General features: G+C 48.0%; 1 protein-coding gene across 1 annotated transcript in view; it reads left to right on the forward strand.

Annotated features, from left to right (window-relative positions):
* Positions 1 to 204: 204 nt before the first annotated feature.
* LOC120035863 (ankyrin repeat and fibronectin type-III domain-containing protein 1-like) overlaps positions 205 to 26392 on the forward strand; it is a gene marked incomplete at its 3' end in the record, with an annotated part of 60795 nt that continues 34607 nt past the window's right edge. Inside the window, exons 1-7 of the mRNA XM_038982322.1 lie at positions 205 to 405; positions 2394 to 2604; positions 11472 to 11666; positions 13851 to 13964; positions 15948 to 16045; positions 16987 to 17077; positions 26379 to 26392. The exon at positions 26379 to 26392 is cut by the window's right edge and continues 11 nt beyond it. Of these exons, the coding sequence (XP_038838250.1) occupies positions 205 to 405; positions 2394 to 2604; positions 11472 to 11666; positions 13851 to 13964; positions 15948 to 16045; positions 16987 to 17077; positions 26379 to 26392 (924 nt within the window). The remainder of the gene's footprint in view (positions 406 to 2393; positions 2605 to 11471; positions 11667 to 13850; positions 13965 to 15947; positions 16046 to 16986; positions 17078 to 26378) is intronic.

Here is a 26392-nt window from a genome sequence, read left to right on the forward strand (position 1 = left end):
ACCTTCTATTACAAGTGCAGAACCTGAAACTCATCCATTTTCAAACTCATCAGTTTGTACTGTCTTTATTGTCGGCCGTTCTATTGTGTAATTGGGTAGAAATGTTACTGTCCTCAACAGAACTTGCTCTTGCACATTCAAATAACTTTTTCCTCTCCCTCCCTCCCTTCTCTCCTTCCCTCCTTCAGGAACTATTCTGTCGGCATGACTCAACAGATGCAGAACCTGCAGCTGTCCCATACCAGGAAGTGCTCGGGAGGCCCTGCCTCCCCCAGCGCCGCCAAGCGCCTCTACAGGAACCTATCAGAGAAGTTGAAAGGAGGCCACTCCTCCTTCGAGGACGCCTACTTCTTTGGCCGCGGAGAACGCCACGGTCATCACAAGGGCTCGGTGAGTTGGGGTTGTGTGTCCATGCGTGCATGCCATGTTTGTGTGTTTGTTTTCACATCCAAGACATTTTCAGAAAGTTGAAGCTCATTTACTGAATTTCTATACATTTTTAAAGCTATTTGGAGAACAGCAAAAACAAGCATGAGGGACCTCAGCCTTTATCACATTTGTTGCTGTGGCTTCATTCACCTCAGTCCATCTACAAACACATAGCTATACAATTAGCCACTACACAGTAACTCACATCAACTCAGCACTGGGATATAAAACATATATATATAACAAATATATATAATGTAATACGTACAGAGGGATCAGTTGGCAGAAAAAGTATTTTAATAAAAAGTAAACAAATACGTTTTTTTTGCTTTACAGAACTTTGTTGTTATTGTTGCAGTTTTACAGCAAATTTTCTGCAATTGTACACATTTTGCCATGACTTATGCCATGTTCATATGATATCTGAGTGAGAGTGACTAACAAAATCAATGGGGCCCCCTGGAGGTCAGGGCCCCTGGGCACGTGTCCTGCGTGCTCGGGCGGTAATTCGGCCATGATTACTACAAGTTTAGATAGCTGGCTGGACTAACTAGACTCATATACCAATGTAAAAAATGTGAGCTGAAATGGGCTAATTGAGAGACATATAACAAGAGGAACACTGCTGATGCATTACAAAGTTTTGAAATTGCACCTTGTGTTTTCTACTGTTCAAACTTTCCACAATTGTATCTCTCAACAGTAAGTGTGTGTGTGTGTGTGTGTGTGTGTGTGTGTGTGTGTGTGTGTGTGTGTGTGTGTGTGTGTGTGTGTGTGTGTGTGTGTGTGTGTGTGTGTGTGTGTGTTTGCCTGTGTGTGTGAGAGATGTCAGTGTGTTCTCACACTGATGTGTCTCAGTCTGATGACATGTCCCACCTGGTTACATCTCACATACAGCTGGTTGTTTACTCATCATTGAAGCTAGATGCTGTAGCTGATGAAGATGCTGTAGCTAGATGCTGTAGCTGATGAAGATGCCACGTCCGTTTGGGATATTACAACAACAAAGAAGTTACTACAAACAAAAAAACATATTTTTTTGTACCTCTGACATCATCACACGCCAGATAGAACAGAATAATATGCACTGCTGGGTTTTGAACCACGCTGCCTGACGCTCCGTTTGGTCAACAAAACCAAAACAAAGGCGCTGGGGAGAACAGTGGCATTGTTTCCCCTAATTCGGATTCCATCTTTAAATGTTACCGCTTCAGCCCTTTCACTGCAATGCTACCTCCTTCTCTTCACCTCTCTTCTCTCACGTTCCTTTGTGTCTCTCTCTCTCCACTGGTCGTGTTGCAGTTGGTTTCTAAATGTCACTGCTTTTTGGACAGAATGTTCTTACAGGCTTTTCGTTACACACACAGGCACACTTGTCATTAGTCCTCCAGGCGTATGTATTTCCATCACACTGAACAATAACCTAGCATTGGCTTAATCACACTCCAATTGATCTGATGTTAACCCACACACACGTTCCGTTCCACCGACACGCTACAATGATAATTGAATGTGAAATGAGTGATATGATATTGATTGAGCCAATCGATCAGAGAGTGTAGGTTTTTTATTCTGGGTGTTGGATCGTGTCAGTGTTCTCTCACTGTGACAGACAGTACTGTCCCCATGTAATAATCATACATCTGGCATCTGCTTTTATCCAAAGCCACTTAGTCATGCATGCATAAATGTTTTACGTATGCTTGGTCCTGGGAATCGAACCCACTATTCTGGCATTGCAAGTGCCATGCTCTACCAACTGAGCTACAGAGGACCACCTCTCCTCTCTACGGTCCATCAATCACTCCACTTTGTTGCTTTGTCTGCCCTTGGTTTGGTTAAAGCTTCATTTGTCTATCAGTATAGCTCAGAGCCTATGACTTTCTGGAGCTGTGGGTGAGTGCCGTTGATGACGACAACAATGGGGATTGTCTCCTGGCCCCTGTGTGTGTGTCCCCCTCCAGAACATCCAGGGTAGTGAGTGTCTGTTTGAGGCGGTGGAGCAGCAGGATGTAGATGCTGTCCAGATCCTTCTCTACCAGTACACAGCTGAGGAGCTGGCCCTCAACACACCCAACAGCCAAGGGTTAACACCGCTAGACGTGGCCATCATGACCAACAACACCCCCATAGCCAAACTACTGCTGAAGGCCGGCAGCAAGGAGAGCCCTCACTGTGAGTATTTATTAACCTCTATTTAACTAGGCAAGTTAGTTAAGAACAAATTCTTATTTTCAATAACAGCATAGGAACAGTGGGTTAACTGCCTTGTTCGGGGGCAGAATGACAGATTTTTACCTTGTCAGCTCGGGGATTCGATCTTGCAACCTTTCGGTTACTAGTCCAACACTCTAACCACTAGGCCACCCCGTATACACTACGTAGGGCTCACACACTAAGTAGGGTATACTAAGTAAACACTATGGAGGGTGCAATGCGAGTACACACTAAGTAATTCAAACCCATCATTGAAACCGTTACTTAAAAATACAGGAACCTTGTTCAAGCGTTTTCTTCTCTGAAGCAGTTCCTGCTTAGCCTGGCTGGCGACCCAGCTGGTACCCAGCGAGGGAGAGCTGTGACCCGCTCGTCTGGACTACGTGTGTTGCTATAATATTCACCCAGAAATTGAGAGATTTTTTTATTGGTTCTTTCAAATGTTTTGTTTTCGTCTGGGTTGAGACCTCTTTTAATGGAAGGGGGCGGCGCTCGGGGGACGGCGCTCGGGGGACGGCGCTCGGGGGGCTGGGCTCGGGGGGCTGGGCTCGGGGGGCTGGGCTCGGGGGGGCGGTGCTCGGGGGGCGGTGCTCGGGGGGACGGCGCTCGGGGGACGGCGCTCGGGGGACGGCGCTCGGGGGGCTGTGTATGGCTGTACAGAACCAGCCAGTTAAAGCCCACTTCGTTATCGATGCATCGTGCTGACATCAAACAGTCTATTCACACTTTGAAGTCAGGAGGACTCTGAGTTTGGTGTCAGCCAGACTACTTTATGCCTTTTTATCCATGGTTTTCTAGTAGGGCTGGCCGATATAGATTTATTTCTTTATTTCTTTGCGATAACGATAAATTATGAGAAAATATTTTGGGGGGGGAGGTGCTAGAACCGGGCGATATGGACAGAAATTCATAACGCGATAAATGTAACTATTTTGCTCGATAACAAATACAACGATCTATTTTTAATTTTATGGACAGTTACTTTACATTAGCAGCAGAGCTCTAGATTTTTTGTTTCCAGTGCCAAGACAACTGAGATGGTAGCCTATGATTTTAAAAAGTAAGCTTGATGATGGATGTTTTGGATGCATGATGGATGTTTTGATGTGTAACCTGTCAATATAAGATCCAGAATGATCCGATTTCCTTTTTTGTCTCTTCAGAGAATAGTCCAACATCTTTGTGCGTATTGACCTATAGGTTATATGATTTACCACCTGAGGAAGAAGGAACACAACACTGCTAACTGTAAATATGATATTGTTGCTAGATAGCCATGTATGCTAATTGATTCATCTATGGCTATGGTCCTACACACTTTCCAGCGTTAAGCCAAGTCTACTTGATGTACAGTAGGCCTGTTCATTGCAAATGGCGCGCTCCGCTCAGCGTCAAAACCCTACTAACTACATGCTACTCCGGTTGTAAAGTGGTGCCATGAACTCAATATTATGCAGGGAGAAATACATGAAAGACTCATAGAAAACTGTGACTCTCCTCTCTGTAACTACAACACCAGTAGTTGCTCGGAAAACTGTATTTTTCCCTCAATGGCATTTTGATCAAAGGTCGGTGGTGTTTGTGCTTCTCAGAATGCATCTCTCCGTCCTTTGTGCGCACAGTAGGGAGAGGGAGTGAGAGTCAGCATGCTACAGCGAAACAAGGACAGGCAGATACTTTCATAGAAGGAATCATATATTACATAGGCTATTACCGTTGACCAAATAATGTTTATAGAACAATCTACAGGAACGTTGTGTAGTAAAAGTATGCCAAAGCAAAATACTTCGGTAAGAGGAAGGCAATGTTTTTCTTCCCAGCTCTATTTTCTATTCAATACTACTTTAGTGTACTACTACTTTAGTGTAATACTACTTTAGTGTACTACTACTTTAGTGTAATACTACTTTAGTGTACTACTACTTTAGTGTAATACTACTTTAGTGTAATACTACTTTAGTTTATACTACTTTAGTGTACTACTACTTTAGTGTAATACTACTTTAGTCTACTACTACTTTAGTGTACTACTACTTTAGTGTATTACTACTTTAGTGTATTACTACTTTAGTGTAATACTACTTTAGCGTAATACTACTTTAGCGTAATACTACTTTAGCGTAATACTACTTTAGCGTACTACTACTTTAGTGTACTACTACTTTAGTGTACTACTACTTTAGTGTAATACTACTTTAGTGTACTACTACTTTAGTGTATTACTATTTTAGTGTATTACTACTTTAGTGTAATACTACTTTAGCGTAATACTACTTTAGTGTACTACTACTTTAGTGTATTACTACTTTAGTGTATTACTACTTTAGTGTAATACTACTTTAGTGTAATACTACTTTAGTGTAATACTACTTTAGTCTACTACTACTTTAGTGTATTACTACTTTAGTGTAATACTACTTTAGTGTACTACTACTTTAGTGTAATATTACTTTAGTGTACTACTACTTTAGTGTAATACTACTTTAGTGTATTACTACTGTGCCTTTAGTACTTGAGGTAACCCTAGAGACCGGGGTACACTAGACCTCCCACCCCTCCTCTCTTGAGGTGTCCCTCATGTGTAGGATACAATACAGAATGAGTGGTAGTGCTGTGGTGTGGGTTAGATCTAGACAGGGGCAGTGTTTGTATCTGCGACTCAGCAACGCTCTCACCTTACTGGGCTTGTATAAGCTCCTTCACTCCCTCCCTCCTCCACTTCCAGCCATCTCTCCATCCATCCCTCCTTCACCTCTCCTAGACAGGTGGTTCTTACCTGGACAGGAAAGCACCTCACAAGCCTTCAGTTTGTGTATGTGTGCGTGTGTGTGCGTGTGTGTGTGCGTGTGTGTGTGCGTGTGTGTGTGTGTGTGAGTGCGTCTACTCCGCTCCATGTTAGTGACACGTCTAACTGAGGTGAAGCAGTGGCCACTTCAGAGTCTAACTAACCAAGTCTAGAGGGGCAGCCGCACATCCCCTAACCCTATCCCAGGCCAGAGGAGGGGCCACCAGGGCCACCGGGCCTCCCCACCTCCCCACTGAAAAGCCCTGACAAAGTTTGACATTTAATGGTTTAACTTTTCCAATGATGCATGTAATGCCCTGCCAATTATACCTAAGTGATTTATTGTCCTCCGGGGCTGAGAGCGGAGAAAGTGGAGTGTTTTTATAAACACACACGCTCACACAGAACACACACATGCATGCAAGCAGGCACAGACACACACCTCTTACTGTGGTACAAACCGATCCCTGTAAACAAACAGAGGGGTAAGCGCATTTCTGTTTGTCCTCCTGGGGCTTAATGCTTCAAGTGCCAGGGTCTGACAGACCAGGTATGGAGAGGGTTGGCTGGGTTGGGTGAAGGGGTGGGGTGGAGGGGTGGGGGGTCTGACAGACCAGGTATGGAGAGGGTTGGCTGGGTTGGGGTGAAGGGGTGGGGGGTCTGACAGGCCAGGTATGGAGAGGGTTGGCTGGGTTGGGGTGGAGGGGTGGGGTGGGGGGTCTGACAGACCAGGTATGGAGAGGGTTGGCTGGGTTGGGGTGGAGGGGTGGGGTGGGGGGTCTGACAGACCAGGTATGGAGAGGGTTGCCTGGGTTGGGGTGGAGGGGTGGGGTGGGGGGTCTGACAGACCAGGTATGGAGAGGGTTGGCTGGGTTGGGGTGGAGGGGTGGGGTGGGGGGTCTGACAGACCAGGTATGGAGAGGGTTGGCTGGGTTGGGGTGGAGGGGTGGGGTGGGGGGTCTGACAGACCAGGTATGGAGAGGGTTGGCTGGGTTGGGGTGGAGAGGTGGGGTGGAGGGGTGGGGGGTCTGACAGACCAGGTTTGGAGAGGGTTGGCTGGGTTGGGGTGGAGAGGTGGGGTGGAGGGGTGGGGGGTCTGACAGACCAGGTTTGGAGAGGGTTGGCTGGGTTGGGGTGGAGAGGTGGGGTGGAGGGGTGGGGTGGGGGGTCTGATAGACCAGGTTTGGAGAGGGTTGGCTGGGTTGGGGTGGAGAGGTGGGGTGGAGGGGTGGGGTGGGGGGTCTGACAGACCAGGTTTGGAGAGGGTTGGCTGGGTTGGGGTGGAGAGGTGGGGTGGAGGGGTGGGGGGTCTGATAGACCAGGTATGGAGAGGGTTGGCTGGGTTGGGGTGGAGAGGTGGGGTGGAGGGGTGGGGGGTCTGACAGACCAGGTTTGGAGAGGGTTGGCTGGGTTGGGGTGAAGGGGTGGGGTGGGGGGTCAGACAGACCAGGTATGGAGAGGGTTGGCTGGGTTGGGGTGGAGGGGTGGGGGGTCTGACAGACCAGGTATGGAGAGGGTTGGGGTGAAGGGGTGGGGTGGGGGGTCAGACAGACCAGGTATGGAGAGGGTTGGCTGGGTTGGGGTGGAGGGGTAGGGGGTCTGACAGACCAGGTATGGAGAGGGTTGGCTGGGTTGGGGTGAAGGGGTGGGGTGGGGGGTCAGACAGACCAGGTATGGAGAGGGTTGGCTGGGTTGGGGTGGAGGGGTGGGGTGGGGGGTCTGACAGACCAGGTATGGAGAGGGTTGGCTGGGTTGGGGTGGAGGGGTGGGGTGGGGTGGGGGGTCTGACAGACCAGGTATGGAGAGGGTTGCCTGGGTTGGGGTGGAGGGGTGGGGTGGGGGGTCTGACAGACCAGGTATGGAGAGGGTTGGCTGGGTTGGGGTGGAGGGGTGGGGTGGGGGGTCTGACAGACCAGGTATGGAGAGGGTTGCCTGGGTTGGGGTGGAGGGGTAGGGGGTCTGACAGACCAGGTATGGAGAGGGTTGGCTGGGTTGGGGTGGAGGGGTGGGGTGGGGGGTCTGACAGACCAGGTATGGAGAGGGTTGCCTGGGTTGGGGTGGAGGGGTAGGGGGTCTGACAGACCAGGTATGGAGAGGGTTGGCTGGGTTGTGGAGGGGTGGGGGGTCTGACAGACCAGGTTTGGAGAGGGTTGGCTGGGTTGGGTGGAGGGGTGGGGTGGGGGGTCTGACAGACCAGGTATGGAGAGGGTTGCCTGGGTTGTGGAGGGGTGGGGGGTCTGACAGACCAGGTTTGGAGAGGGTTGGCTGGGTTGGGGTGAAGGGGAGGGGTGGGGGGTCTGACAGACCAGGTATGGAGAGGGTTGGCTGGGTTGGGGTGAAGGGGTGGGGTGGGGGATCTGACAGACCAGGTATGGAGAGGGTTGGCTGGGTTGGGGTGAAGGGGAGGGGTGGGGGGTCTGACAGACCAGGTATGGAGAGGGTTGGCTGGGTTGGGGTGAAGGGGTGGGGTGGGGGATCTGACAGACCAGGTATGGAGAGGGTTGGCTGGGTTGGGGTGAAGGGGAGGGGTGGGGGGTCTGACAGACCAGGTATGGAGAGGGTTGCCTGGGTTGGGGTGGAGGGGTAGGGGGTCTGACAGACCAGGTATGGAGAGGGTTGGCTGGGTTGGGTGGAGGGGTGGGGTGGGGGGTCTGACAGACCAGGTATGGAGAGGGTTGCCTGGGTTGGGGTGGAGGGGTAGGGGGTCTGACAGACCAGGTATGGAGAAGGTTGGCTGGGTTGGGGTGGAGGGGTAGGGGGTCTGACAGGCCAGGTATGGAGAGGGTTGCCTGGGTTGGGGTGGAGGGGTGGGGTGGGGGGTCTGACAGACCAGGTATGGAGAGGGTTGGCTGGGTTGGGGTGGAGGGGTGGGGTGGGGGGTCTGACAGACCAGGTATGGAGAGGGTTGGCTGGGTTGTGGAGGGGTGGGGGGTCTGACAGACCAGGTTTGGAGAGGGTTGGCTGGGTTGGGTGGAGGGGTGGGGTGGGGGGTCTGACAGACCAGGTATGGAGAGGGTTGGCTGGGTTGGGGTGGAGGGGTGGGGGGTCTGACAGACCAGGTATGGAGAGGGTTGGCTGGGTTGTGGAGGGGTGGGGTGGGGGGTCTGACAGACCAGGTATGGAGAGGGTTGGCTGGGTTGGGTGGAGGGGTAGGGTGGAGGGGTGGGGGGTCTGACAGACCAGGTATGGAGAGGGTTGGCTGGGTTGTGGAGGGGTGGGGGGTCTGACAGACCAGGTTTGGAGAGGGTTGGCTGGGTTGGGGTGAAGGGGTGGGGTGGGGGATCTGACAGACCAGGTATGGAGAGGGTTGGCTGGGTTGGGGTGGAGGGGTGGGGTGGGGGGTCTGACAGACCAAGTATGGAGAGGGTTGCCTGGGTTGGGGTGAAGGGGTGGAGGGGTGGGGGGTCTGACTAACAGACTGGGTCAGAGAGATCACTCCAGATTCAAGTCGAAATTTGACGTTGTTGCAGGTCACAAGGACATTTGGGAGACGGCGTCAAAACCGTCGACTAGGGGCAAAAAAAATAAAACTCTTAAACCTGTGTCGGGAGCTGGGATTGAAGCCACCTGCGGTCTATGGAGTGGGAGCGCACTGCTTAGACCACTGCACCAGTCATCCACAATGAGTTAGCAAGGTTAATTAACCCAAACCGTAATCCTTCATTTAACCAATCGGAATTAGAAGTATACCCAAAAGTTGTTTCTGTATCCCAAACATGAACCTTTATCTTAACCCAGTCGGAATGAATGCCTTAACTTAACCGTAGAGCTGTTTTTGTGTGCCTAATACGCCTAAAACATCTGTGCCTAAATGAAGGATGTTGCCACTAGGGGCAATGGTGAGCACCGTTAGGCTTGGATATTGCTAAGATGTTGTGGACGGGGGTGGTGAATGGGCGTAATCTGCGAGCTCTGGCCCCGAGGATGGCGTGTTCAATCTCAATGATTGGCACTTGTTTTTGCAACGTTGACATTTGGAGAAACTTCCAAATTTGACGTGTGGAGAAACGTGGAAAAACATCTAATTCTGCAGTGAGACTGTGAGGGCTTGATGGGCGTGGTAGCCCAACCATGGAGTGGGTTGGAGGGTAATTAACGAGTCCCGCCAGGGGACTTTATTTAGGCCCACCGCTCTTCATCCCGCCGTAGAACTGACCTGCCGGCAGACAGGCCAGACAATGGGCCAGTGTGTGAGCTTGTGTGCATGTGTTCACGCGTGTGTGTGTGTGGCTGGATGGACAGCTCTGCATGTTAATTTATAGCCCCATCAATTAACCACAGCCTGCGTCAGGCCTGTCACTCCTGAAGAAGCAGGAAATTGCACCTCGACAAGGCTAATACGGCTGCCACTCTTTTCCACTGCAGACCAGACTCAGGATGTGTCCCAAATGGCACCCTATTCCCTACCTGGTCCCTATTATTCCTGGTCAAAAGTAGTGCACTTCATAGAAGTAGTGCGCCATTTACAACGTAGCTTCAGACTTAGCTCAGACCCCCAGGTAACGAGATGGAAGGATGGAGGGATCACTGGGCTGTTTACTTACTCTGTCGTCCTCTCTCTTTGTCACTCATCATCCCTCCACCCTCACTCCATCCCTCCACCTTCACTCATCATCCCTCCACCCTCACTCCATCCCTCCACCCTCACTCCATCCCTCCACCCTCACTCCATCCCTCCACCCTCACTCCATCCCTCCCTCCCCAGGGGGCAGGGGCACGGTGAGAGGACCGTGAAAGAGGGTCTTCTTCTACAGACGTGTTTATTTGTTTATGTTGCTGTCATGGTCAATGACAAGAGAGAGAGAGAGAGAGAGGAAGAGAGAGGAAGAGAGATGGAGAGAAGAGGAAGAGAGAGAGAGATGAAGAGAGAGAGGACGAGAGAGAGAGAGAGAGAGATGAAGAGAGAGAGAGAGAGGAAAAGAGACAGAGAGAGACAGAGAGAGAGAGAGAGGAAGAGAGAGACAGAGAGAGAGAAGAGGAAGAGAAAGAGAGAGACAGAGAGAGAGAGAAGAGGAAGAGAGAGAGAGAGTCTCTTTCTTCCTCTCTCTCTTCCTCTTCTCTCTCTCTCTATCTCTGTCTCTCTTCCTCTCGCTCTCTCTCTCTCTCTTCCTCTCTCTCTCTCTTCCTCTTCTCTCTCTCTGTCTCTCTCTCTTCCTCTCTCTCTCTCTCTCTCTCTCTCTCTCTGTCTCTCTCTTCCTCTCTCTCTCTCTCTTCCTCTTCTCTCTCTCTGTCTCTCTCTTCTTCTCTCTCTCTTCCTCTCTCTCTGTCTCTCTCTTCTTCTCTCTCTCTTCCTCTTCTTCCTCTCTCTCTCTCTGTCTCTCTCTTCCTCTTCTTCCTCTCTCTCTCTCTCTGTCTCTCTCTTCCTCTCTCTCTTTCTCTCTGCGGTCTGAATACTCTCCGAATGCACTGTAATATGATACATTACAACTGTAAATCTGACATGGTACATGTCTTCTTTTTAAAGCCCATAACCATGTGTGTGAGGTGTATACTTTTGTTTCAAAGTACAGTTTTTTAAGACTACCAAGAAACAACTATGTGTGACCCTGATTTAGCCCACTGCAGTAAAACCTTGCCTGTGAAAAGGAAAATCTTCCTGTCCTGCAAATGCCAATTCACCCAACCCGCACCGATATATCTAAATGCTTTTGTATCCCTTTAGGCTCGCTCCAGTGTAGGGTGAAGGGCTGTTTATAAGGCAGATGTAAACATCAGGAAATGACAGATGTTCAGTGGTTTAAACGCGCCAGTTGGAGCGCCATAAGGGGACTACAGCTAGTTTTTATAAATATATATATTTTTTACCACAGAGTCGAGATGAGCCGTATATTCCGCCATTGCGAGCTAGCTAGCTAGAATTGATTTTGGGCATCAATATGGCGGCCACTCTGGCTGAGAACATTCATGACAGTGGTGTGACACGACAGAGAGATGTAGGTGCAACCTATGTCTGTCTGTGTTCTAGTCCTTCTAGAGTGGTGAGGGCAGGAGAACTACAATGGTACGTCTAGAACTTGTCTGTTTTGTGTCTGTGTTCTAGTTGTCAGTGTGGAGAGTCGCGAGGCCCACCTTGGCAGCCTGGTCATCGAGGCAGAGAGGAGGGCAGGGGAGCTGGCTGCCCAGGCCCAGAGAGACGGCCTCAGCCTGGAGGCCTGTGACAAGGACAAGCAGCTCCGAGCCTGGGAGTGGAGGTGCAAGCTCTACAAACGCATGACGACTGGCTTCCAGCATGCACGTGAGTATGCTGGGATCGTGTGTGTTTCTGGAGGGGGGAGGCTGTGTGTGTGGGTGTGTTTTCATTGTTCCTTTCTAGTCAGGGACTGGTTTAGACCTGGGACACCAGGTGGGTGCAATTCATTATCAGGTAGAACAGAAAAGCAGGAGGCTCCGGATCTCGTAGGGTCAGAGTTGAATACCTCTGGCTTAAGTAAACGCCATGGTGGAAGAGTTTGCTGAAGTGTTTCTGAAAACATACACCTTTATTCTTTAGAACTGTAGTAAACGTGTTGTTCTCGTTGTTTGTGTTGTTTTGTTGGTGTTTTGGTACTTCAGGCTGCCTCTCTTTGTGTGGTTGTCCTGCATTTCCATTCCAGACCATGACAGAGTACCCGAGGACTTGGCTTGTTCAAGGACTACCCACTGTGTTCCATTCAATCTAGTGTAGTATATTGACTTCACAGTGGCAGTATTGAAAGTGACCTGGTATTGGGTTAGTTTGGTGCTCTTCATTGTGGACTATCTATTTTCTAGATCTAGTTCCGTTTTTTTGAAGAGAACAACCTGATTGTAAGAGTGAACCCAACAACCCCAACACGTCTTTAGAACGCACACACACACCTGGGAGGTGTCTGGTCTGACATTGTGTCTATATCAAGGTAAATCTGAGTGAGGTTATTATGGCTGGCAGGTGGTCCAGACTTCACAGTTACCCTATTCCCTTTATAGCGCACTACTTTGGACCAGGGTACTATTTGGGACACTGTTACAAACTGGCTGCAGGAAACGGCCATGATGAATGTTGAGAGAATAGAGGGGAGAGTTTAGAGGGGAGAGTTTAGAGGGGAGAGTTTAGAGGGGAGAGTTTAGAGGGGAGAGTTTAGAGAGGATATAATAGAGGGGAGAGTTTAGAGGGGTGAGAATAGAGGGGAGAGTTTAGAGGGGAGAGTTTAGAGGGGAGAGTTTAGAGGGGAGAGTTTAGAGGGGAGAGTTTAGAGGGGAGAGTTTAGAGAGGATATAATAGAGGGGAGAGTTTAGAGGGGTGAGAATAGAGGGGAGAGTTTAGAGGGGAGAGTTTAGAGGGGAGAGTTTAGAGAGGATATAATAGAGGGGTGAGAATAGAGGGGAGAGTTTAGAGGGGAGAGAATAGAGGGGAGAGTTTAGAGGGGAGAGTTTAGAGGGGAGAGTTTAGAGGGGAGAGTTTAGAGGGGAGGGTTTATAGGGGAGAGAATAGAGGGGAGGGTTTAGAGGGGAGAGTTTAGAGAGGATATAATAGAGGGGAGAGTTTAGAGGGGAGAGTTTAGAGGGGAGAGTTTAGACTGGCCCCACCTTGAAGCCTGGTTCCTCTCAACCAGGTACAGCCAGAAGAGGACTGGCCCCACCTTGAAGCCTGGTTCCTCTCTACCAGGTACAGCCAGAAGAGGACTGGCCCCACCTTGAAGCCTGGTTCCTCTCAACCAGGTACAGCCAGAAGAGGACTGGCCCCACCTTGAAGCCTGGTTCGTCTCAACCAGGTACAGCCAGAAGAGGACTGGCCCCACCTTGAAGCCTGGTTCCTCTCAACCAGGTACAGCCAGAAGAGGACTGGCCCCACCTTGAAGCCTGGTTCCTCTCAACCAGGTACAGCCAGAAGAGGACTGGCCCCACCTTGAAGCCTGGTTCCTCTCATCCAGGTACATCCAGAAGAAGACTGGCCCCACCTTGAAGCCTGGTTCCTCTCAACCAGGTACAGCCAGAAGAGGACTGGCCCCACCTTGAAGCCTGGTTCTTCTTTCCCAGTACAGCCAGAAGAGGACTTGCCCCACTTTGAAGCCTGGTTCCTCTCAACCAGGTACAGCCAGAAGAGGACTGGCCCCACCTTGAAGCCTGGTTCCTCTCAACCAGGTACAGCCAGAAGAGGACTGGCCCCACCTTGAAGCCTGGTTCCTCTCAACCAGGTACAGCCAGAAGAGGACTGGCCCCACCTTGAAGCCTGGTTCCTCTCAACCAGGTACAGCCAGAAGAGGACTGGCCACCCCTCAGAGCCTGGTTCCTCTCTAGGTTTCTTCCTAGGTTCCTGCCTTTCTAGGGACTTTTTCCTAGCCACTGTTTCTGCTTTTGCATTGCTTGCTGTTTGGGGTTTTAGGCTGCGCATCTGTAAAGCACTTTGTGACAACTTAAAAGGGCTTTCTAAAATGTGATGTGATTTGATTTTGATTTGTAGGTGTGCCAGAGCCCCCGTCTGCAGTGCGTCTCAGTGTAACCAGTAGCTCCTCTCTCACGGTCACGTTCCAGGAGCCCCGCTGCCTCAACTCTGCTGTGGTCACCAAGCACAGAGGTACACACACACACACACACACACATAGACACACACACACAGACACACACACACATTAAAGGAGCAGCAATGTAGAAAGGAAACTAAATGGGTAGGAACAAATAAATTTTTGTTCCCTTAATTTGTTACTTTCTGCCTCTATTGTATCTCTCTCTCTGTCTCTCTCTCTCTCTGTCTCTCTTATCTTGTCTCTCTCTCTCAATTCAATTTAAATTGAAGGTCTCTCTCTCTCAATTCAATTTAAATTGAAGGTATTTCTCCCTCTGTCTCTCTGTCTCTCTCTCTCTGTCTCTCTGTCTCTCGCTCTCTCTCTCTCTCTCTCTCTCTCTCTCTCTCTCTCTCTCTCTCTCTCTCTCTCTCTCTCTCTCTCTCTCTCTCTCTGTGTCTCTCTGTCTCTCTCTCTCTTTGTCTCTGTGTCTCTCTCATCTGTTTCTAACCTCTGTACCCCCTCTGTCTGTCATCTCACTAACCTGTCTCCCTCTAGCCCTGTGGGATGACAGTAAATCTATTCCCCATGCCATGACTGGTATTGGCTTATTCCCTCCCTCCCTCCCTCCCTCCCTCCCTCCCTCCCTTACTTCCCTTCATTCCTTCTAGCTACAATTACAGGCCAAAGAATAGAGAGCCCAGCAGAGAGAGATCAGTGTATTGACCTGGAAAGGGCTGGTCATTTGGGACTAATAGGCTTCTGCTGCAGATGTAGCGTGTATGTTACAACAGGCTATTGTAATGGTTTATAGTGGTGCTGCTGTCTACTCAGCAAGGCTACAGGTGTACAAGTCTTTACGTGCCGTTTAGAAGTTCTGTGTCAATTGCTGATAAAGCAGAAGCAAAGGAGTGAAAATGAGAGAGACTGAGCAGAAAGAGAGAGAGAGAATATAGACTGGGCAGAGAGAGAGAGAGAGAGAGAGAGAGAGAGAGAGAGAGAGAGAGAGAGAGAGAGAGAGAGAGAGAGAGAGAGAGAGAGAGAGAGAGAGAGAGAGAGAGAGAGAGAGAGAGAGAGAGAGAGAGAGAGAGAGAGAGAGAGAGAGAGAGAGAGAGAGAGAGAGAGAGAGAGAGAGAGAGAGAGAGAGAGAGAGAGAGAGAGAGAGAGAGAGAGAATAGACTGGGCAGAGAGAGAGAGAGAGAATAGACTGGGCAGAGAGAGAGAGAGAGAATAGACTGGGCAGAGAGAGAGAGAGAGAATAGACTGGGCAGAGAGAGAGAGAGAGAGACATGGCTCTCGAGAGAAGACAGGCTATGTGCACACTGCCCACAAAATGAGGTGGAAACTGAGCTGCACTTCCTAACCTCCTGCCCAATGTATGAGACACATATTTCCCTCAGATTACACAGATCTACAAAGAATTCGAAAACAAACCCGATTTTGATAAACTCCCATATCTACTGGGTGATATAACACAGTGTGCCATCACAGCAGCAAGATTTGTGACCTGTTGCCACAAGAAAAGGGCAACCAGTGAAGAACAAACACCATTGTAAATACAACCCACATTGTAATGTTTACTGTTAATTGTTTTATTGTTTATTTCACTTTTGCATATTATCTACTTCACTTGCTTTGGCAATGTAAACATATGTTTCCCATGACAATAAAGCCCTTAAATTGAAATGGAATTGAATTGAGAGCGACAGAGAGAAAGAGAGAGAGGGAAAGCGAGGGACACCACACGCCTCAAGGCATTAGTAGTCCAATGAGAAGGTTAATAGTGTAATACACAGCACCAGGGGTCCTATTGATTTATTATAAGGAGAGAGGACACGCACGCACACACACATACGCACGCACGCACACACACACACGCACACACACGCACAAATACACGCACGCACGCACGCACGCACACACACACACATACAGCCTGTGGTGTTAATGTCTGTGAGTATTTGTGTGTGTGTGTGTGTGTGTGTGTGTGTGTGTGTGTGTGTGTGTGTGTGTGTGTGTGTGTGTGTGTGTGTGTGTGTGTGTGTGTGTTATTACAGTGGAGTGGAGCTGTCTAAAGGACTTTTCTATGCTGGCTGGAGACATGGTGTTGGAAAACCTACAGACACTCAAGTGTACCATCAACGGCCTTACCATGGTAAGTAATGAAGTAACACAAAGAGAGAGAGAGGAGCAGAGAGAGAGAGAGGAAGATAGAGAGAGAGAAAAGGAACAAAGAGAGAGAGAGGAGCAGAAAGAGAGAGAGAGGCGCGCAGAGAGAGAGAGAGGAGCGCAGAGAGAGAGAGAGGAGCGCAGAGAGAGAGGAGCAGAAAGAGAGAGAGGAGCACAGAGAGAGAGAGGAGCAGAGAGAGAGAGAGGAGCGCAGAGAGAGAGCGGAGCGCAGAGAGAGAGAGAGGAGCGCAGAGAGAGAAGCGCAGAGAGAGAGGAGCACAGAGAGAGAGGAGCACAGAGAGAGAGGAGCACAGAGAGAGAGGAGCGCAGAGAGAGAGGAGCACAGAAAGAGAGAGCGAGAGGAGCGCAGAGAGAGAGAGGAGCGCAGAGAGAGAGAGGAGCGCAGAGAGAGAGAGGAGCAGAAAGAGAGGAGCAGAGAGAGAGAGGAGCGCAGAGAGAGAGGAGGAGCAGAGAGAGAGAGGAGCGCAGAGAGAGAGGAGCAGAGAGAGAGAGGAGCGCAGAGAGAGAGGAGCAGAGAGAGAGAGAGGAGCAGAGAGAGAGAGGAGCAGAGAGAGAGAGGAGCAGAGAGAGAGAGGAGCGCAGAGAGAGAGGAGCGGAGAGAGAGAGGAGCAGAGAGAGAGGAGCGCAGAGAGAGAGAGGAGTGTACTGTAATTGATTGGGTGAGTAAAGGAGAAGTGTGTGATGGAGGGAGGAAGTAAAGGAGTGTGTAAATTTCGGTGCTGTGCTCAACTTTAATCTGCTTTAACTAGTACTTACTGTGTGTGTGTGTGTGTGTGTGTGTGTGTGTGTGTGTGTGTGTGTGTGTGTGTGTGTGTGTGTGTGTGTGTGTGTGTGTGTGTGTGTGTGTGTGTGTGTGTGTGTGTGTGTGTGTGTGTGTGTGTGTGTGTGTGTGTGTGTGTTTTCCAGGGGAGGCTGTACTATGTCCAAGTGTCAGCCTACAACATGAAGGGTTGGGGTCCACCTCAGTCAACTCTACCCCCCTCCGCTTCACCCTCCAGTGAGTCCATTACTTTATTAGGTTTAAATCTAAACTTTCTTGACTCTACCTTCATCCTAAATTGTAGAATCGGTCTGGGCACTGCTGTAAAAACCGCAGATAAACTCAGATGTGTTTTTTTCTAGAAGATTACAAGACATGTGTCACGTAGTGTCATGTTCACAAAGCCTGCTATGACAGTTTCCATCACAAAGCCTGCTATGACAGTTTCCATCACAAAGCCTGCTATGACAGTTTCCATCACAAAGCCTGCTATTTACATTTACATTTAAGTCATTTAACAGACGCTCTTATCCAGAGCGACTTACAAATTGGTGCATTCACCTTATGATATCCAGTGGAACAACCACTTTACAATAGTGCATCTAACTCTTTTAAGGGGGGGGGGGGGGGGGGGTTAGAAGGGTTACTTTATCCTATCCTAGGTATTCCTTAAAGAGGTGGGGTTTCAGGTGTCTCCGGAAGGTGGTGATTGACTCCGCTGACCTGGCGTCGTGAGGGAGTTTGTTCCACCATTGGGGTGCCAGAGCAGCGAACAGTTTTGACTGGGCTGAGCGGGAACTGTACTTCCTCAGAGGTAGGGAGGCGAGCAGGCCAGAGGTGGATGAACGCAGTGCCCTTGTTTGGGTGTAGGGCCTGATCAGAGCCTGAAGGTACGGAGGTGCCGTTCCCCTCGCAGCTCCGTAGGCAAGCACCATGGTCTTGTAGCGGATGCGAGCTTCAACTGGAAGCCAGTGGAGAGAGCGGAGGAGCGGGGTGACGTGAGAGAACTTGGGAAGGTTGAACACCAGACGGGCTGCGGCGTTCTGGATGAGTTGTAGGGGTTTAATGGCACAGGCAGGGAGCCCAGCCAACAGCGAGTTGCAGTAATCCAGACGGGAGATGACAAGTGCCTGGATTAGGACCTGCGCCGCTTCCTGTGTGAGGCAGGGTCGTACTCTGCGAATGTTGTAGAGCATGAACCTACAGGAACGGGTCACCGCCTTGATGTTAGTTGAGAACGACAGGGTGTTGTCCAGGATCACGCCAAGGTTCTTAGCGCTCTGGGAGGAGGACACAATGGAGTTGTCAACCGTGATGGCGAGATCATGGAACGGGCAGTCCTTCCCCGGGAGGAAGAGCAGCTCCGTCTTGCCGAGGTTCAGCTTGAGGTGGTGATCCGTCATCCACACTGATATGTCTGCCAGACATGCAGAGATGCGATTCGCCACCTGGTTATCAGAAGGGGGAAAGGAGAAGATTAATTGTGTGTCGTCTGCATAGCAATGATAGGAGAGACCATGTGAGGATATGACAGAGCCAAGTGACTTGGTGTATAGCGAGAATAGGAGAGGGCCTAGAACAGAGCCCTGGGGGACACCAGTGGTGAGAGCACGTGGTGCGGAGACAGATTCTCGCCACGCCACCTGGTAGGAGCGACCTGTCAGGTAGGACGCAATCCAAGCGTGGGCCGCGCCGGAGATGCCCAACTCGGAGAGGGTGGAGAGGAGGATCTGATGGTTCACAGTATCAAAGGCAGCCGATAGGTCTAGAAGGATGAGAGCAGAGGAGAGAGAGTTAGCTTTAGCAGTGCGGAGCGCCTCCGTGACACAGAGAAGAGCAGTCTCAGTTGAATGACTAGTCTTGAAACCTGACTGATTTGGATCAAGAAGGTCATTCTGAGAGAGATAGCAGGAGAGCTGGCCAAGGACGGCACGTTCAAGAGTTTTGGAGAGAAAAGAAAGAAGGGATACTGGTCTGTAGTTGTTGACATCGGAGGGATCGAGTGTAGGTTTTTTCAGGAGGGGTGCAACTCTCGCTCTCTTGAAGACGGAAGGGACGTAGCCAGCGGTCAAGGATGAGTTGATGAGCGAGGTGAGGTAAGGGAGAAGGTCTCCGGAAATGGTCTGGAGAAGAGAGGAGGGGATGGGGTCAAGCGGGCAGGTTGTTGGGCGGCCGGCCGTCACAAGACGCGAGATTTCATCTGGAGAGAGAGGGGAGAAAGAGGTCAGAGCACAGGGTAGGGCAGTGTGAGCAGAACCAGCGGTGTCGTTTGACTTAGCAAACGAGGATCGGATGTCGTCGACCTTCTTTTCAAAATGGTTGACGAAGTCATCTGCAGAGAGGGAGGAGGGGGGGAGGGGGAGGAGGATTCAGGAGGGAGGAGAAGGTGGCAAAGAGCTTCCTAGGGTTAGAGGCAGATGCTTGGAATTTAGAGTGGTAGAAAGTGGCTTTAGCAGCGGAGACAGAAGAGGAAAATGTAGAGAGGAGGGAGTGAAAGGATGCCAGGTCCGCAGGGAGGCGAGTTTTCCTCCATTTCCGCTCGGCTGCCCGGAGCCCTGTTCTGTGAGCTCGCAATGAGTCGTCGAGCCACAGAGCAGGAGGGGAGGACCGAGCCGGCCTGGAGGATAGGGGACATAGAGAGTCAAAGGATGCAGAAAGGGAGGAGAGGAGGGTTGAGGAGGCAGAATCAGGAGATAGGTTGGAGAAGGTTTGAGCAGAGGGAAGAGATGATAGAATGGAAGAGGAGAGAGTAGCGGGGGAGAGAGAGCGAAGGTTGGGACGGCGCGATACCATCCGAGTAGGGGCAGTGTGGGAAGTGTTGGATGAGAGCGAGAGGGAAAAGGATACAAGGTAGTGGTCGGAGACTAGGAGGGGAGTTGCAATGAGGTTAGTGGAAGAACAGCATCTAGTAAAGATGAGGTCAAGCGTATTGCCTGCCTTGTGAGTAGGGGGGGAAGGTGAGAGGGTGAGGTCAAAAGAGGAGAGGAGTGGAAAGAAGGAGGCAGAGAGGAATGAGTCAAAGGTAGACGTGGGGAGGTTAAAGTCACCCAGAACTGTGAGAGGTGAGCCGTCCTCAGGAAAGGAGCTTATCAAGGCATCAAGCTCATTGATGAACTCTCCAAGGGAACCTGGAGGGCGATAAATGATAAGGATGTTAAGCTTGAAAGGGCTGGTAACTGTGACAGCATGGAATTCAAAGGAGGCGATAGACAGATGGGTAAGGGGAGAAAGTGAGAATGACCACTTGGGAGAGATGAGGATCCCAGTGCCACCACCCCGCTGACCAGAAGCTCTCGGGGTGTGCGAGAACACGTGGGCAGACGAGGAGAGAGCAGTAGGAGTAGCACTGTTATCTGTGGTAATCCATGTTTCCGTCAGTGCCAAGAAGTCGAGGGACTGGAGGGAAGCATAGGCTGAGATGAACTCTGCCTTGTTGGCCGCAGATCGGCAGTTCCAGAGGCTGCCGGAGACCTGGAACTCCACGTGGGTCGTGCGCGCTGGGACCACCAGGTTAGGGTGGCCGCGGCCACGCGGTGTGAAGCGTTTGTATGGTCTGTGCAGAGAGGAGAGAACAGGGATAGACAGACACATAGTTGACAGGCTACAGAAGAGGCTACGCTAATGCAAAGGAGATTGGAATGACAAGTGGACTACACGTCTCGAATGTTCAGAAAGTTAAGCTTACGTTGCAAAAATCTTATTGACTAAAATGATTAAAATGATGCAGTACTGCTGACTGGTGAAGTAGGCTAGCTAGCAGTGGCTGCGTTGTTGACTTTGTTTGAAAGTGTAGCTGGCTAGGTAACCTCGATAACTGGCTAGGTAACCTCGATAATTACTCTAAACTACACAATTATCTTAGATACAAAGACAGCAAAGACAACTATGTAGCTAGCTAACACTACACTAATCAAGTCGTTCCGTTGTAATGTAATAGTTTCTACAGTGCTGCTATTCGGTAGAAGTTGGCTAGCTGGCTAGCTAGCAGTGTTGACTAGGTAGGAGAACGGTGGCGCGGCGGACGAGAATAGCTGGCTAGCTAACCTCGATAGTTACTCTAAACTACATAATTATCTTAGATACAAAGACAGCAAAGACAACTATGTAGCTAGCTAACACTACACTAGTCAAGTCGTTCCGTTGTAATGTAATAGTTTCTACAGTGCTGCTATTCGGTAGAAGTTGGCTAGCTGGCTGGCTAGCAGTGTTGACTAGGTAGGAGAACGGTGGCGCGGCGGACGAAAATAGCTGGCTAGCTAACCTCGATAGTTACTCTAAACTACACAATTATCTTAGATACAAAGACAGCAAAGACAACTATGTAGCTAGCTAACACTACACTAATCAAGTCGTTCCGTTGTAATGTAATAGTTTCTACAGTGCTGCTATTCAGTAGAATAGCAACTTCGGTAGAAGTTGGCTAGCTGGCTAGCTAGCAGTGTTGACTACGTTAGAAGTGCGAAAATAGCTGGCTAGCTAACCTCGATAATTACTCTAAACTACACAATTATCTTTGATACAAAGACGGCTATGTAGCTAGCTAAGATCAGACAAATCAAACCGTTGTACTGTAATGAAATGACAGTTTCCATCACAAAGCCTGCTATGACAGTTTCCATCACAAAGCCTGCTATGACAGTTATCATCACAAAGCCTGCTATGACAGTTTCCATCACAAAGCCTGCTATGGAGGGTTTCCATCACAAAGCCTGCTATGGCAGTTTCCATCACAAAGCCTGCTATGACAGTTTCCATCACAAAGCCTGCTATGACAGTTTCCATCACAAAGCCTGCTATGACAGTTTCCATCACAAAGCCTGCTATGACAGTTTCCATCACAAAGCCTGCTATGACAGTTTCCATCACAAAGCCTGCTATGACAGTTTCCATCACAAAGCCTGCTATGACAGTTTTAATCACAAAGCCTGCTATGACAGTTTTAATCACAAAGCCTGCTATGACAGTTTCCATCACAAAGCCTGCTATGACAGTTTTAATCACAAAGCCTGCTATGACAGTTTTAATCACAAAGCCTGCTATGACAGTTTTAATCACAAAGCCTGCTATGACAGTTTTAATCACAAAGCCTGCTATGACAGTTATCATCACAAAGCCTGCTATGACAGTTTCCATCACAAAGCCTGCTATGACAGTTTCCATCACAAAGCCTGCTATGACAGTTTCCATCACAAAGCCTGCTATGGCAGTTATCATCACAAAGCCTGCTATGACAGTTTTCATCAACTCCGTCATTCAGTCGGATTGAAACCGATACATGTTTTACTCCCTGTCTTCTACCATGAGAATTAGTGATGGGGAAACATCAATCCAGTAGAGTATTGCGATATTATATTGATTCTTGGACTCCAAGTATCGATTCTCTAATAATTGTTAGGAATAAATTATATTATTGCATTTTTTTGCTAGGTAATTAACGTTAGTTAGCACAAGTTGGCTGTACCTGCGCCAAAACGCCGGTATTTCCTCTTCTCTAGTTTGTTCTCCATCTTCTTTTTAAATGGTGAGCCAACAGTTTTTTAACACTTTTATTTCCATGACTGATCAAAATGTGTTTCCTCATGGCTCCATCTTGTCCCTCTGCAGCAGACATGGTCAGCAATATGTTTGGAGCATCGAATCGCAATATCAAATCAGTACCTAAGTATTTTATTTACCTTTATTTAACTAGGCAAGTCAGTTAAGAACAAATTCTTATTTTCAATGACAGCTTAGGAACAGTGGGTTAACTGCCTTGTTCAGGGGCAGAACGACAGATTTTTACCTTGTCAGCTCAGGGATTTGATTTTGCAACCTTTCGGTTACTAGTCCAACGCTCTAACCATTAGGCTACCTGCCGCCCAACTATCATGACAATATCGTATTGTGAGGTCGCTGGAAATTCGCAGCCCTAATGAGAATGTGGGTATTGTTCCAAATGCCAACCCTAATCCCTATATAGCGCACTACGTTTGACCAGAGCCCTATGGGTGCCATTTGAAACGCCGTCATGGTTTTCATCAGCCTGCTCCAGATAAACAGACTGAAAACGGACAATTCAATGTGACATTTCTTACTTCACAGCACGAGTTGTTTACATCGGTTTTAACCCACAGTCAGGACTCAATCACGACTCTCCCTCTAACCATACACTTAGATCAGCCTTGGAGAGGGTGTCTCAGATTGGCCTGAATAAAAACGAAATGTCTTAGAAAACGTTGAACAAATAACACAGAGAGAGAGATGGAGAGAGGGCGAAAGGGTAATGAATAAATACTTTGTCAGGAGATGTTTAAGAACATCAGAAGAGGAGAACAAGGCAATTAAACCGCTGAGATGAGAAATCAATTTATTTAATTATATTTCATATGTCTTCTTCAAACCCAAGGACACTTTATATAATATGAATCACAAATGGGCTCACACTAAGGTATGTTTGCAGGGACAACCCATCACAGGTGTCTGTAATTATCTCTGGCCCTCTGTGTGGCCTTATCACATTTTAAAATAAAAAATTAATTGACAAAGCTATGAAAACACATTTCCTAAGGGTTTCAGCATAATATCCCATATATTTTTTACACACTTTTCTGTGTTTTACTATATTGATATGTGTTTTACTATATAGATGTGTATTAGTCATCAATGTTTTGGCAACAAACTGGTGGCAGTTGTGAAAAAAGTCAAAGTTGGAAGATTTGCATATTTAATTGAAAATAATGCCGTTGTTGATTAAATGCTTTTTCTCATTAATTAGGCTATTTTATTTTTAACCATATGGTCTATTCACTAGAAACTCATGGGCAATGTGGATACAAGATATAACAAATGAATACTATTTATGAATACTTTAAAAAAAAGTTATTCAAGTGTAAATTCTCAAAATGACAATAGATCGCCATAGATAACATGTTAAATACCAAAATTACTGAACCTTGTGGTAACTTTGATACATTTCCAGTAGCTTTGTAACCCTAGCCATGACTTATGCCATGTTTATATGATATCTGAGTGAGAGCGAATAACAAAACCAATCGGGGCCCCCTGGAGACAGGGCCTCTGGGTACGAATTCGGCCATGACTACATAAGGAATAAACTCTGATGTTCCGCTGCGTCGTCCAAATTTTCCAAGGTAATGTACCGAACGGAGGCCTTTTACATGCTTATACCACAGTTCCCAAAGAAAAGAGAAAAAAAGTGTTTATATTTTCATTTAAATAAGCCAATTCATACTTTTTCTTATTTTGGTTGCTAGAGACACGACCCAGTCCTTCGTTCGATTCGTTCGAAATTTATGGACGCGACCCAGTCGTTCGTTCTCTATGTTCCGTTGCCATGCTCGCTGGCAACATTCTCATCCCTTGCTCACTAGCTAACCAGCTAGCTACTGCTAACACAGTCACAAACTCTGCAGCCAGAATAACAGCAAAGTAGCTGTTTTCTATTGACATTCATTTGGATACATCCATAACAATGAGCTGATGAAGCCCGATTTTGCCTGTCATAGCTAGAAAAGTTTGTCTTCTCGTCAGGACACTTGTCAATACTGACTGTTCATTACAAGGAGATCACATTGCATATCAAACACCAGGCTAGAAGCTAGCTAAATAGTTTGTTGCTAGCAAACCTGCCAATATGACAATGCAATGAAAAAATATCAGTTTCTGAAAACAGCTGGTCAAACTAGAAACATGGCAGGATTTGACAGCTTTAGCGGCAGAGGGGTCAGGAGAAATTCATGTTCATCACTCACCAAGGTAGGTCATCAGATGCACCAAAACAATATGTCTCTGCAAAGACAAATCAATGCTAGTGTCGTGTCTTTGCTATCATTAAATTGAAGACTTATAGTTTTTATCAAAGATTCCTGTAATTAGGGATTACGTGATCAACTGAGTAATAACGTAACTAATTAACTATGAATTCGAGGGCACCAGGGAAAGTAGTCAGATTACAAAGTTATAATTTCCCAATATAACCTTTCAGATATTTTCATATCTGATCAATAGTCTTCTGATTTAATGATTTATTTATTTTACCTCACGTTAGTCTCATTCCAAACGTCGTAAATTGTTGGTTATCTGCACGAACCCAGTCTTCACTATGAGTCATCCATACATCAATTGTCTTAAATCATTTATTTATTACTAACTAATTAATTCACAGAAATGCATAAACAAACAAACAAACTTAAAAATGGTTACATGAAAATGATGGGAGAAATATGCCCTAGTGGCGGCTTGTTAGACAAAGGGAAAGTTGGGGGTCGACTCAGTAGTCACTACAGAGTTTATAACTATAACAATTGACATGCTACTCCTTTACACATGAACGCTCACTCATTCGGGAACAATTGCAATCAATATATATATATTTACGCTCGGTGTGTCGTCTTGATCGTTGGAGAGAAGTTCGTTTTGTTGGAGAGTCGTCGGTCTCTGTCCTGGTTATTGTGGATAGTTCAGAGTGACATTCGTTATAGAATGGGTGTTTCGGCGGTTGTCTTTCTTCGCATTCAATGATACCGAATTCCTAGCTGCAGACTAGTAGTCAATATCAAAGACTTGTTCTTATTCGTCTAAGAGTTTAACCACGTGGTATGGTTAAAGATTCAGCAATGGTACTTAACCTTCGTTCTCCCCATATGGAGAAAAACATGGTCTAATGATAATTTCTCAGAGTTGGCTTTTATTCGGGTAGCAGGAAGGGGCTGTCCTTGGATGTCTGATTCTAACTGGGCTCGGGGGCGGTCCTTGGATTTAGTTCAAATACAAAAGGGATTTGTATTTTTCTTCATTAAACAGTCCAAAATCATATTACACAATTATACAAACAGTATCATACTCACTCATTCATTTTATACAACAAACTGATGTAAACCTCATATCTGAGGTTATTATATAAACAGCGGTATGGTAATGTAGTCCCACAGTCTCACATGAGTTTCCCACATGGGGACAAACAGGCATGTTAATAGCTGGGATCTTCACCGATCTTTAATACTTTTTCCGGAACATGAAATCTGTTCGTACCTCAAGTTCTGTGAGGTGGAAGAAACCTCTTTGTCCTGAAAGTTTACCCTCTCTCTAATACTGTTTAGCCATGAGGAGATTCTCAGGAATTCACGACGTCTCTCTGTGATCACAGCATGGGTTGAAGGAGGAAAGGGAGAGGCAGGGAGAGGGGGATGGGGTTTGTAATACCCAAGCAGGCAACGTCATGACACTAGCTAGCTACGTTTTTTTCCTCGTTGGATCTGTGCGGTGCCCTTAGCCGCTACTTCTGTCGCTTAGTGGCTAGGGCAGGCCCTGTCTGTTTGGAGGTGTGTACTGTTCATGTTTAGTGCTGAGAGAATAACCCCTAACCCTTAACTACTACTGTGGTTTGGAGATTCTGAGCTGATTGAGATGACAGGGGTTAAAGTTGATGTTTGTACTGTATGTGTTTACTGGTGAAAAGTTGACCACTGATTTACTGTCTCTCTTTCTATCTTCAATCCCTATATTTCACCCCCTACACCCTAACCCCCCCTCCCACTAGACTGGAGGGAGAGT

This window comes from Salvelinus namaycush, unplaced genomic scaffold (assembly GCF_016432855.1).
Source record: "Salvelinus namaycush isolate Seneca unplaced genomic scaffold, SaNama_1.0 Scaffold1117, whole genome shotgun sequence".
NCBI classification, from domain to species: domain Eukaryota; kingdom Metazoa; phylum Chordata; class Actinopteri; order Salmoniformes; family Salmonidae; genus Salvelinus; species Salvelinus namaycush.